Source organism: Halyomorpha halys, unplaced genomic scaffold, assembly GCF_000696795.3.
Source record: "Halyomorpha halys isolate HHAL.00 unplaced genomic scaffold, Hhal_1.1 Scaffold823.1, whole genome shotgun sequence".
Classification (NCBI taxonomy): Eukaryota; Metazoa; Arthropoda; class Insecta; order Hemiptera; family Pentatomidae; genus Halyomorpha; species Halyomorpha halys.
In genome coordinates, this window is record NW_027110567.1 from 89,588 (window position 1) to 104,640 (window position 15,053).

Genomic DNA, 15,053 nt, shown 5'->3' on the forward strand with positions numbered 1-15,053 from the left:
ATATATATTTATAATCTTTAACTTTCTCGAGAATGGTTAATTTTGTTTAAATAAATAATTCAATATTTATCCATTTTTGTCTAAACACATTTTATTTTTATTTTAAGTCCGACGTTTCGGCCAATCCGGCCATCCTCAGGGACATCTACCACAAAACAGCTTTTATTACATGTATGATCTTAACAATTCAAATTACTTAACATCATTATTTATAATTTATCTTACCTTATTACAAATACAATAATTTTACATAAATAAAATAATACATTCATAATGAAAATACTTGAATCCATTTACATATATGAAAATATAAATTATATTGTAAATTTCAAAACAGATACAAGAAATTTGAACCAACACTATGCAGAGATATTAAGTAAAATGAAGTAAAAGATCTTAACAATTCAATTTACTTAACATTATTATTTATAATTTATCTTACCTTATTACAATTTTGGAACTAAAAATATTTAAACACTCAACTTCATGCAGGCTATTCTGCCCAGGTCGCAACAAAAAATTATATGAAACATTAAAACCATTAGGTAAAAATATTCTTTTGTTAATAAGTATATCCTACATTATGTCTAATTACCTAATTAGTCAACTTTTACATTAAAAACAAAAATTATAATTCATTTATCACAGTCACTTGTTTAAACTTTATCACAACCTTGCTTGTAACCTTCCTCCACTCAGTTCAAGCATTAAAATATTTATTATAACAATATTTTTTTAATTTTCCTCTTTTTTCATTAGTAAAAATCACATCACGGCTAATTATAACTATCCACATTTAATTTATCCTATATATTTCATAAATTAATTTTACTTAATACCTCTGCATAGTGTTGGTTCAAATTTCTTGTATCTGTTTTGAAATTTACAGTATAATTAATATTTTCAGATATGTAAATGGATTCAAGTATTTTCCTTTTGAATGTATTATTTTATTTATGTAAAATTATTGTATTTGTAATAAGGTAAGATAAATTATAAATAATAATGTTAAGTAATTTGAATTGTTAAGATCATACATGTAATAAAAGCTGTTTTATGGTAGATGTCCCTGAGGATGGCCGGATTGGCTGAAACGTCGGACTTAATGGATAAGAATTGAATTATTTATTTAAACTTCATTAATATATTTTGTAAAAGTTTATATATTATCGTTATATTTTATGTATAATGATTATATAAAGTGTGTAATATAATAATTATATATATATTACAATACCTTGTATATTACAATTATTCTCTCATTACGAGTATTTTTAAATTATTTATTTCAGTTTAGTTTTTTTTAAATTATTTTTTTTATTATGTTGTGTTATATAATTTTTTATATAAAATTCTTTAATTTCAACTTTTGAAAAGCAGTGAACCGCCATATAAGATTTTGCTTTTAAACAATGATCGAATTAGGTTTCATTTTGTTCCAGTGCTTGGAGTTAAAAATGCTTGCTTGAGTCCAATAGGAACAAAGGGAATGTGACTAGATCAATAACAATGTACAAGTAAGAAAATTCAACTACGGAAGTAATCCACTGTTCTCTTTACTGCTCTATCCCCTACTATAATGGGCATGACGGAAGCCTATGGGGCAACTTAGATTCTTTGCACGGAGACCGGGATAAATTATTGGAGTGGTTATAGCCAGGACCCAATCGGCTAATGCTGAGAGAGAAGAGGTCCAGGGAATCCTGTTTGCAGGACCTCCCCATCGCTCCCGAGGGTTCTTGCCAATTACTAGGGCTATGCATTTCCAAGGGGCTTCGTCAATCCTCCGGGAGGGCCCTCATCAAAATTAAATTGAAATTGAAACCGCCCAATTAATTCAAGAGCAACCCATAGAAAATTCAATGACTGATTAAGTTTACACGCACTTGGTCGGGCTTAGACCATTATCAACCAAGGGCTATATCCCAACTAGGACCAACTAACCTCGTTCTCATCTTTCCCATAATTAATTACTAAAGTATAATGGGACTGGTTGAGAATATATTGAACTTCCCAATTAAATGTACAGAGAGTCTCCGGCAAAAAATCACAGACACCCAAATTCCACATAGATATGAGGATTTTTCATTTTAAATATGTCCTGCGTTATTAAAGCTTCAAGTGCTGGTGAAATTTGTAAGAATTCTTTTCCTCCCTCCTTACCCCTTCTCCTCCAATACAAAAATAATAATAAAAAATAGAAATAAATATATATATAAAACAAGTTATATATTTTTAATCTTCTTAGCATTATATAGATATTAAAACAAACAAAACCTATAAATGAATATATTCTCTCCACCAATATTTTCGTCCGATTTTTTTACATATATAATAAGATTATACATCTTAAAATGTTTAAATTATTAAATATTCTTCCTTTGTCTGCGATTTGTACGTTCTGTAAACCAAATAGTGTATGCATGACACATACACTATATTACACACATACACTATATTACTCCAGTTAAAGTTTAACAACTTAGATTCTAATCAATTCAAAAATAAATGTTTAAGTGTCATGCATACACTATTTGGTTTATAGAACGTACAAATCGCAGATAAGGGAAGAAAATTTAATAATTTAAACTTTTTATAATTTTTTGAGGTTTATAATTACTTCCATCATTTTCAATAAATTATTATTTATTCACTCATTAACATTGTACAACGTTTCGGGACACACCGTCCAATTTGCATAATTTTAGAGGAGAGTGAATTTTAATTTTTTCCAGCATAGAGAGAGAGAGAGTGAGGGGGGGTGTGAAGGATTATGAAACTGTGATATTCATCCATTCTGTTTTTTCATTCATCTATTTTTCTCTCTTCAAGTGATAATATACTGATTGCATTGACTATAAATTGTTATATTATCATTTCAGTTTCGTTTAATAGTGCTAATGTAGTCGGGTATATGGTCGTTCTTATTTCTCCCCATATGGGACGGTGTGTCCCGAAACGTTGTACAATGTTAATGAGTGAATAAATAATAATTTATTGAAAATGATGGAAGTAATTATAAACCTCAAAAAATTATAAAAAGTTGACTCACCAGACTTCCTAGAGAGATAATCCAGATAATAATTTAAACATTTTAAGATGTATAATCTTATTATATATGGAAAAAAATAGGACGAAAATATTGGTGGAGAGAATATATTCATCTTCTTTGAATAAAGGAGGATTATAAATACATTATTCCTGTATATATAAAGGAAATCTGGGTATTTAAAATAAGATGTTCCTGTCTAAAACCAATTATATTTATCAAGTAGAACCTTGTTTAAGTGTGCAGCCAAGAAAAGGATGCAAAGATAAATTTTAATTTATTTTAGTGTTTTGACATTTGGTTATGATTTATATCGTATTGTAGTTCATCAGGAGAGAAAGGTGATATACCATGGAAACATAAAGTAACCAAGTAAGCGATATTGATAAAGCATTAAATACATATTAGAATATAAAACATATATATTGTTTGCAGTATGTGGTAATCTGGTGGTGGTTAAGAAAAGTATAAAAGTAGCAGAACACATTTTTTAGCGACCGAGATTTGCCCCATTCATCAGGGCTGGATCAAAACAAGATATAACCATTATAAGATATGATAAGTTTTGTAACACTGTTTATATATTGTTCTCAGTTGTTCGAACTCCGATGAAGCCTTAGAAAGTAGGACGAAACCTTAATCAATAAAACTTTTAAAAATTATGCATAATAAACTCAGTGTTTATGACAGATAACCGGAAAAGAGAAATATGAGATATCCTAGATTGGGATGTAATAAGAGGATTAAAACTATTGTTTTAATAATAAAATTATACTAAAACAAAACAATAAAATTGAAGAAGAAAAAATATTTTTCAAAAAATGCAAATTTAATAAAATTTGGTTAAATAAATGTGTTGTAAATATTGTACCAATGTATTTCGTTTATTTTATTTTTTTATATTGTCTTGTAAGATAGATTGTACACTGTGTGTTGTAGTGACCTATAGTATTTGGGAAGCATTTCTTCTTGCCAATATAGCATTTCTCTCTATTTTTTTAATTTTTTTTATTTTTCTACCTTTGTGACCTCCACCCGGACCATCAAATTAAAAAAATAAATAGTATATCTAGAAATTTTAGTAGAGGAGATCAGAGTTACATTTACATTTATAATTGTAATTACGTTAAATATTTTTTTTTTATCTTTTTGGAAAATAATTGAAACTATCTATGATGGAATTTTTGGCTATTATTATTTTATTTAATTAGAATAATTTTCATTTGAATTAAAAAGAAAAAGAATACCAAGTAAAATGTTTAATATGGACTAGAATATGTACTTTAAAAAAATGTAAAAATATTTTAAAATATGTAAAATGAGAAATATGCACTAAAACATGTACTTATTACAAAAAATTAAAATAAAATTATTAAAAACATAGCAAATATTTCCTATAAAGAATAAATATGTTTTTAGACGTTGTAGAAAAACTATTTGAAAACATAAAAATCCCAACCCTCGTAATAGGGTCATTAGCTGAAAATGTATAAATCAAACGTATTGCTTATCAACCTCTTGCACGAGTGCCAATTATTGGGGGAAAAATAAGAATTATTCTACTAATTTTGTTCTACTATAAAGGCTATATTTTTCCTTCAAAATATATTTATAAGTAGTAAATAATGAATGAAAACATATTCTTTTCTTTCTCCCTCACCATGTCCAACTATCTAGGTAACACTCTATAACGTTTGTTTTCGATCTACAATTTTTTTTAATTTAAATTTACTAACTGATTTAGTTAATTATCAAAAGAGGATTCCATTAAAAAATGTATTGTAGCCAGTAAAATGAAATAAAATTAAAACTATAGGTTTATACGTTTTTAATCCACCCTTTGTTTTGACATTTTTTTTTTAACCATAATTAAAATACTCTTTCGTGGCGTTCAAGTGAAGATACTATACCACTAAGTAGGTATGAATTTTGGGAGCTCAAAATGTGACTTTTTAGTATTGAGATTTTACTATGAAATTGTGAAATCTGTGCATTAGCTTATAAAATATTTTAAGAAATTCAAGGTATAAGGTATATTGCAATAGCTTAATGGTTTATTACACTCACTTTATTTAAACTTTTTTTCATTCATTAAAATTGATGATTGTTGAAAATAAAATGTCCACTCATAACTAAATAAAACAGATTTTGGCTGTACATTTTTTATTAGTAACATCATAAATTTGAATTCAATACTTTATCCTTATTTTAAATCAATAAAGAAAAAATGGCAATTAGATGTGGTACACCTCTTAATCCACTAATTACAATATAAAACCATCTACTGACCTGAAAGTTGACTGCTGCACCATACTTGAGTAGCAGATAGACTAGAGTTGGATTCCCCCTCACTACAGCCAAGAAGAGCACAGGTAAGGTGAAGAGGTACGGTCTGGTATAAGTTTCGGCCAACCCTGAAGTCTTGTCCGGCGGCAGGTTGGGATTCAGTTTCAGTTTAGACTCCGCTTCAACGGCTGCATCTTCTGGCACGACTTCCGCCTCATCTTCGGATCCATCTTCGGAGCTGATAGATGTCGAACTGGAGGAAGCCGAAGAAGTCGAGAACTCTTCCTCTTGGGTCCTCAGTCTGTCGTGTGCTGCCAGCAGCTCAGCGACGTCAACCTGTTAAATGAAAGTGTGAACATGAAATATTGATACATTATTACTGTAATGATGAGAAGATGGTTGATCGTGGATAATATATATGAGGATAATATGGTTAGGTTTGTTTGTTTGTTAGTTTTGAAAGGGCGTTTAATAGCTTGGTCATCAACGCCCATTGGTTGATGATTTTGGTAAGGCCTAGTTGTTCCACAGTCATACCTTTGGTATAGTGTGTGAATCAGCACCAGTGGGACTCAAATAATACACAAATTTTATCTAGCTAGGCAATTATAATTTGCTTAATAATGGTTCGATAGTGGATAGGATGATGAAAAGCAGCTAATTTTAAAAATAAGGCATTTTCACAGTCTCCAAGACTATATATCGTGAGGCCGAAGTTTCTGTCTTACGTACTGATAATTCAACTCATTGAAATGGTTTAATTTTCTTGAAAAAATATATTTTCTCTTATTATTAAAATACGTTAGAATGATATAATCTAGTAAACTAAACAGTAATTAGTTTTGACTACATCTATTACAAAAATACGCTAAGATCAAGAATGAGATACTGTTTTTTTTTTCTCTCCTTTTAAAAGAGGAAATATTTCATTTACCGTTCGAAAATGATTTTTATTATTATTTCATACACAGTTTTAAGACATTATTCATATGTCCGAGTTAGCTTTTTGTAGCAATATTTTGTATTGAATGGGTAGTAGTCAACTGGCGATTGACTTTGAAGAACATATTTTAGCAATAAACCTTAGGGTCAGTGCAGTTTTACTACCGCCCGTAGGAATAAAACTATACTAGAACAGAAAAGGTCATAAAAGCATAAAAAAACTGTAAACTAAAAGACTACGTGATCAAGACTGAAATATTACGAATGATGTGATAATAAATTATATGGAACACTGACTATATTTGTGAAGTCGTTAAAGGGGGTTTTTTGTGTACGAACCTACTACAGTGTCAAACAATTTAAATACAAAGTTGCGCCATAGTGTTTAGCGAATAAAAACTTATATATAAATATTTAATAAGTTTTCCGTAATTTCAAAAAATATATATAATAAAATTGGACATGAATACTATATTAATAGAATATTATACCACTACTGATATAATACTGGCTTTCTCACTCTACTGATATTAATTAAATTCAATTCAATTCCAATGACCAGTATGCCGTTTAGCATCTTATTTATACAAATTGTTTGTACATGTCAGTGGAATTTCTTTATTTAACCCTCTCCAACTTTTTTTTTTTTAAATTTACGTTGTAAAATTCAATGTCAGGTGTTTTTTAAATATTGTTCCATTTACCTCCATCTTAAGCTCTCTCTTCCTGTTTTAAGCAAATATTTCAAAACTGATATGGGATCGTCACTCCCTAATTGTCTTAGTGGGGCATTTTCAGCCAGAAAGGATAGTCATCTGATATTTTTTGTGTTATATTTCCTCTTGTGAAATTGTGGAATAATATACATTATCAACCTACTTGCTATAATTGTCTGTTTGACAAGTCAGATAAGTAAGGCCACCACGAAGGCCATGAGTGGCTAGCGGAACGGCCTCTTCATGTCTCGTTGATTCCCTGGCGTAGCTATTGCCATAGCTTGACCATAACACCTTAGCTGGACTCAGATCAACATCTAATAATGCCACAAGGCAATCATAGGGAGAACGCACAGTAGAGTGTGCATAATACATTTCATGTATTATATATGTATGAAGTACTAATTTTTATTTTATGGAAGGGTTTAAAAAAAAAGGAGTGACGGGTTACACGCCGTTTTAAAATTTCAGACGCTTTTTAAAAATAAAATAATACTATGTCATTCAAGTTAGATTAGCTTAGATGGAAAATATTTTTTTTTATTTATTTAATGTAATTTACATCTACACAAAATAATAAATAAAATATGTATATATGTGGAATGTTTCATTTTGCACTTGAAAATCTTGGGAAGGAACCACCCATTGCTAGTATTTCAAGCATTAATTTAAATTAGAAGGACCCGTAGCCATCTTCTTTTCAGGCACCTTGGAGGATTATCAGGGATTGTTAAGGATGAGAGATTAAGAACTAACGGGTTAGGATGGGTAAGGAGTTTGGAATAAAAGACGCATATCTGTTTTGGGCCAAATCTATCTACAACGAATGGGATGTTAAGGTCTTCTTGGATCAGTTTATTTGTAAAGTGATAAGGAGCATCAAGAGTTTTACGAAGGATTTTCGATTGTAAGGATTGGATGCAGGGGGAATTTGATGGTTTGGTAGAGCCCCAGAGCTCAATTCCATATGTCCAAATTGGTCTAATTATCGTAGTGTATAATTATTTTTCGTAGTGAATGGGAAGATTAGAGTGTTTTTCAAGTAGTTGTTGTAGCATTCGAGAGCCTACAAGCAGTTTGTTGTTGTTTCAGTCTTGTATGTGGAGTCCAAGTAAGTATCGAATCTGTTCAACAGGCGTTAAAAATATTTTTTAAGTTGAAAAGTTATACCCTAGCAGTTGTACATTCTATGTTTGATAAAACTTGTATTATACTGAAAGTAAAGTATAATATATAATATAAAGTTCCAAATGTAAAATTCATATTTTTTAACATTCCGTATTTCCCTAACTATAATTGGCAGACTCATCAATTTTGACGAATTATTTAATAATAATATATAGCTTTCATTAAAGTAATCTGAATTGGGAAATTGGGGTGATATAATTGAATTTTTTTTCATCAGGCTCTTTTATTAATGTTTATTAACAGTTTCAAATCGTAGTTTTATTCTATTAGTAATGAAAACTAACTTGATATGAATTTTAATCGAATGACATTATCTGTAACACCACAGGGGCGGTCAAAGCCCGAAAAATTATAAAATTAAAAAAAGAAATACTTCTTTTTGCTAACGTAAACTAAAAAAAAAAGATAAAGAGGATTGAATTAGGAAATTCCATCAATATTTAAGATGCAAAACGACTAACTGGTCGCTGAAATTTGATTGAATTGAATTAATATTAGTAGAGTGATGGAGTCAATCAGTAACGATATAATACAAATTGGAAGGGGCCAATCAAATAACACGGAACGTTTTAACGAGAGATCCGTCCATGGTTGAATTCTAGGCGCTTTTACCGAATCGATCATCCAATAGGCTTCAACTCTGATCCAATTACAAACACATTTATGTTTCCTCTTGGTGTACCATCGGAATGGAGAATAAACACATCATTTAACTTCTTGATATCTTTTATTCAATATATCGACACGTTTGAGTTCTAAAATAAAGTAAATTCCTCTAAGAAAGTAGGTAGTTTCATTTTTATGTTTTCTGTAGACCCACTCCCAACCTTTGACCATTAACATTTCATTATTGATAAAATTATTTTGTCAACTTTACCTCATTTTGAGGCATTATCGATTAGCCTTACTGGATTATTTCGTTCTATTTTGATGCCATAATTTTCATATGTTGTAATGAAAGCTCCGGGATATTTTGCTCGTTCATATAAAACTATCAATGCTAAATTATGTCGGCACTTTTATTTGTAACTTTTTTTTTTGCACCATAGCTGATCATTTCTGAAATATACCAACATATAACCAACCTAATCTAACCAGAGTGGGGAAGTTTAGATTTTCATTTCGTGGGGTCACCAATAAATAAGTTATGGTTGATTTTTTAGATTTAGGTGGACCGTGGACATCCTCTTGGGGATTATTTCATATATTCCGAACTTATTATGAAAGCATGAGTTGAATAAATGCCAGAATTTATTAGTTCTTTGTCTAGTTTTGTTTAAAGGTGCAAACACTTTTGGTCATCAACACCTATGTACTATTGTAATAATAAAGAAACACACACATTTATTCACGCACACTTAAAAATAAAATAAAAAAATATAATAATAATAAAATTAAAATTAAAACCAAATAAATGTTATAATTTGCAAGGAAGGCAGGATGCTATTAAAATTTAAATACCAATTCAACTTTAGTTTCATCGGTTAGTTCAGATAAATTTGGGGTTAGTTCTATTTTGCTTACTGTTGGGCTTACTGGGCATTCTTCAAAAATATGATTAATCATAAGTTTATTTTAAGAGGTGTACTGAGATCTGTTGGAGTAATAACGGCGGTGCCTTGGCAAGGAGCGTGAGTGTCTCTCTTGTAGCTTTGTCTGCGAGCCGGTTTCTAATAATGCAAATCTGGCTTGGGATCCAAATGAAATTTATAGAGAAAGTTATAAGTGTTTGCTTAGGGTATATCTTTCTAAAACTTTTTAGAATGCTCGATTAATCTGAAATTATTACGATTGATTTTGAGTTATTGGCAGGCCAAAATTGAGGGCTGATGCTGTCGCGTGATGTTCGAAGGTATATATTGAAGATGATTTATGTAATTTAAATTTGTGGGTTGAATTAGGAGTAAAAAAAGACGAGGCAGTTGACTTTTCTGATTTGGAATCGTTGCCTATCAAAAAATGTTCAGGAATATTTTCAAGAAGACATAACGACCGTTCATTATACTTGACAGTGGTGGTATTATTATTGTGCATATCAGAACGATGTAGCATTGTTTTAGAGTCCAAGGTGGGTACTGAGTTTTATGATTCAGTAATGGAATTGATTTAAGTGATGAGATAGCCAAAGTGATTTTTTCTCCCAAAGGAAGAGTCGGGTTTGATTTCAGATTTGAATTTATAACATGTGGTGTGGTAGGTTTTTTCCAAAAAATTAAAAATAGTGTTGAATATAAGATCACTAAGTAATTCAAAACAGTATGAGAATAGTAAACATTCTCGGATCACTAGAATTTCTAATATATACTCCTACTTAAAGAGTACAAAAAATCTTATCTCTCATAGTATCATTTTCGACGACCCATTGATATCCAAAATAGGACATTACGATAAGACATCACTAACCCATTGAAAGTTTATCCCAAGAAGGTCACGGGCAAAGCGACCATTCACTTTATCATGTGCTCCGAACGGGCAAGGTAAGACCCTCAAACTGTTTAATCTACCAAAGATATCTAAGACTACGTATAGATTCTTTGCTCCCTCTATTTTTTACGATTATTTTAACTGAAGAAGGAGACGTGATTTAATTTTGAATTCAGTATGCCGTAGACTTTGAAACCGATCACATAAATCTTTGTACCAGAGTTTAGTGATTCATCAGTTCATCAGTTTGTGAATAATAATTAATTGTATTTTTGTTATCTAATTTCGATAGTAGAATAAAGGCGATAGGCCTCCCATACCGTTCCGATTGACAGAAAGACAGATTATTCATATTATTCCACCAACTGCCTAAAAGGCCAAACCGTATAGACTTTGTGTAGTGTGCTGTTTGAAACGTATAATTGGAAAAAAAAGTGAGGAAAGAAACGAGATACTACTGCCCGAATTTTGACCTCGGCTTTTGCACTCCGTTTTTTAAAACATACACGAAATAATTACTAACAAGGTACATAGAAAACACGTTAATTTTTTTACGTTTTTATTACATGCCGAAGTATTTCCGAACATGAAAAACTAGAATTTTTTTCATGGACCAGAATTCGAAATTTCACCACACTGTGAAAAGATACACTCACAAACGTGTAAACAAAACGTGATTATAAATTGAAACCTGAGTTTGAAAAAACATATATATTGTTAAATTAATGATCTACTGGAAGAGTTTCTAGAAATAATATGAAATTGGTGAATGACACAATCTTTCTAAAAACATCTAAAAAATTAAAAATAAGAATATAATATAAGACTAATTGTAAAAATATAAAAAACATCAAAATTACAGACAGCACTGGCATAACATAGTATTAAATATAAACATTAATTTGATTTCAATAATCCAGAAATATTTAGATATAGTTAAGAATATTAAGAATGGAAAAATAATAGAATCAGTACATATTACAAATAACATTGAAAAAGCAGTTAATTATAAAGCAGAAAGAAAAACTTTAAGTACACATCACATAGACATAAATAAATCAAAATTTTAGTTTTGTGTATTTCTATAGAATTTAGATTTGATTTAATCTTTGTTGTTTGTTATTGTATATAAAAATTGTTAATTTTAGTTAGATTGTTCATCTTTGTGGTAATAGAGGTAGGAGATGATTGTTATAGTCTATATGGTTGTTACCATAATGAAAGATAACCTGCGGGGAAGTAATTATTAATCTTGAAAAATGTATAATATCTGATATTATAAAAAGTTTTTTTATTTAATAATTGACAATAATATGATTCAATATTGAAATGACAAATTAAGGAGATAATTATACATTATATATAAAATAGTTTATCAGGTAAATAGTTTATGAATAGTTTTGATGAATATATGATATAGTAGTAATGTTGTAAGCAACCTCTAGCAACCTGAAGAAGGGAGATAATCCAGAAACGTCGCTGTTGTTGTATGTGAAATAAATTGTTATATTTAAACAAGGAAAATTGTGTCATTCACCAATTTCATATATATTGTATGATCAAGTATATTAATTGTCCTTTTTGTTTCTCATAATATTTAATTTATTTAAATTTACTGTTTCTCTGTTTTTTTAATTACTATATCTTTTTTGTTGTGTTGATGTTTTAAAAAAAAATTCTATTGTTTAAAACTAAGTATATGCAAAAAAAGAAATTTCATATCACCACAGTGTACTGTGGAAAAAGTATTTGAACCTTAATATGCACCATATATCATTCGTAGCATTACGGAAATCTGTATTTAATAAATAATTCAAACAAATATAAAAAAAAATATTCAAATCAAGCGATTAGAGATATTTAAACAAAAAAGTTATTATACTAAAAAAATGGGTGTTTTACCTGTAAATTTCAGAAAATAAATAAATTATTGATTTTTATGCAATTAAAAAAATCTCTTTTCGTAAGATCAAAGATTTTTTTTCTGAATAGCTTCTTGATGAGGTATGAAACTCATTCAGACAAGTCCTAATGAATTTTCTAAAAGTTCAACTAATCAAAAATCCTTTTAACCATAATCTTTTATTAGAGGCATGAATTATTAGTCCAAGATGGACCTAATTGTGAATTGGAAGGTACTTAAAAAATTAAGCCCGGTCAGAAACTTTAAAAGCTTGGAAAAGAGGTGGGAGTTTGTAGTGACGGATCTGGGCTAACCGCCTGATTGAGTGACAGTTGTACTTCAGCCTGTCTTCCCCGCCAGTCACCAGCTGCCAGCAAAGTAATTTTACCTGTTTCTCTAGCCTTCTATTTTCACTTACTTTATGTTTTAAACATGTATATGGCAGTCGTGAAAACACCGAAAAGTTTAAATCGTACAGTTTTTTAAAACTTCAAATTGACAAAACTCGTAAACTGTTTAAACTTTCCTGGAATATGTGATAAGGATAGTGTAAAATATATAAAAGACAAAATTTTTCAAAAAAGTATAGATGGCAAGAATAAATATAATGCTAAATAAAATAAATCGCATTAGTACAACAGCTTGTGGATAAAAAAAAAATCATCTCGATTTTGAGCACGTTAAAATTGTTTTTAAAAAAAATCATTTTCAGAAAAAAAAATTTTAGGGGTCATGCTGATAAAATAATAGAATTATTAACAAAACAGACACAGAAAATTTAATTGTATTACATATAAAATTAAAATATATTTAAATTTTTTAATATATTTATTTATTGATAAATATTACAATCTGCCACAACCTTGGGGAATGAATAACAGTGACAAATTAACACATTCCTAACAAAATTAAACAAATATAATATTAATATAAATAAAAAAAAACCGGCTGTTTTATTACTGTGCCTATAATAATGACAGTACTAAGTGTCTGTTTTATTACTAATTTTATCGTTATGGCCCCTAAAAGGTTTTTTTTCTTTCTAAAAATGTTATTAGATAAAATAATGCATGCAGGGCCAAGATCCAAGCGCAGCCCTCTCACCGCGTCACTGGTGATGGGCCAGTCGAGGTTAAGTGCGCAAAAGCCGCAAACACTCTACTTCAACAAAGTATCTCGACATTACCAGAACTCCATGATACCGACATTATTGGGAGATTAATACTGTTGTGGAAGAGGCCTTTCTTGTCCGTGATGATGCTGCGAGGAAGCTGGGACTTGTTGTTAATACCAACAAAACCAAATGTATGATAGCTGCTCAAGAAAGAGGTTTTAATGAAGATTTTGTCCAAATCGGTCATTACTCTTAGGAACGAGTTGGGGAATTCGTGTACCTCATATCACAAGTTATTGTCACCAATGACGTTTCGACCGAGATAAGGAGGCAAATATCATCGGCCAATAGGTTTTTTTGGACTGTGTCGGCACTTTGCTAGTAGCTCACTATCTAGATTGTATAAAACGTCAATATGACCAGAGCTGCTCTACGCTTCGGAAACTTGGGCTCTTTTCGAAGGCCGATGAAAGGGATCTCCAAACGTTTGAGAGAAAGATACTCAGACGCATCTACGGCCCAGTAAGGAATGGTTCAGCTTGGAGAAGAGTCACGAATAGGGAAGTCTACTTGTTAATTGGTGAGCCTGATGTTGGAAAAATTGTGAGAATTGGTAGGCGGCGCTGGGTAGGCCATGTGGCAAGGATGGGGACTGATGAGATCTCAAATAAACTTCTCAATGAGCGCCTACATAGAACACCGAGGGGCCGCCCAAAGCTTCGATGATGTTAAAGAGGATTCAAGGACCCTGCTCGGAGTGAGGAATTGGAGAGCAGCTGAACTTAACAGATTAAACTGGAGGAAGCTGCTTGAGGAGGCCAGGACCCAGTAATGGGTTGTCGCTCCGATTGATGATGATGATAATGAGGTCAACAGCAAAAGGTATAAGAGGTGTAGTAATCTGTTGGAAACGTAATAGGATGTATTGACTATGGGTCTATTGAATTTCGATTGAAAGGATTGCATACGTTTGGCGTTCGAAGGCTAAGTGTCCCCTAAGTTCAAGTCTGTTGGTCCAGATAGGTCTGTGAATAGTCTTATGAATTAGTAGTTTCTTTTCTATTGAGATATTAGAGGCCCAGTTCAGTAGTCATTATAGTTGCTAAATCGTCTGTTAAGATCTTTTCTTTTAAGTCTAGTGTGTTGATTCCAGGTAAGTCTTTAGAGTAGGATGAATCCAAGATATCGCAATGTGTTGGATCTGGGTAAGAGTATGGCTATTGAACAGAATAGGTGGACAGAAGATGCGGCAGAGAGTAAAAGTCACATGGGTGTATTTTGATTCGTTTACTTTTATCCGTCATTGCTCGATCCGGGCTGTTACAAGATCAGGATGGGAGGATGGAATGGCTGTATTTTAAATTAGTAAATCCCGTGGGTCAAGGAGCCATCTTGGGATTGTTGTGAAACAGGTTTTAATGATATAATATT

At 30.7% G+C, this 15,053-nt stretch overlaps 1 protein-coding gene across 1 annotated transcript in view; it reads right to left on the bottom strand.

The window, feature by feature from the left end:
• LOC106686460 (uncharacterized) overlaps positions 1-15,053 on the bottom strand; it is a gene marked incomplete at its 3' end in the record, with an annotated part of 330,086 nt that overhangs the window by 74,720 nt on the left and 240,313 nt on the right. The window contains exon 8 of the mRNA XM_014429795.2: positions 5,339-5,671. Within this exon, the coding sequence (XP_014285281.1) occupies positions 5,339-5,671 (333 nt within the window). The remainder of the gene's footprint in view (positions 1-5,338; positions 5,672-15,053) is intronic.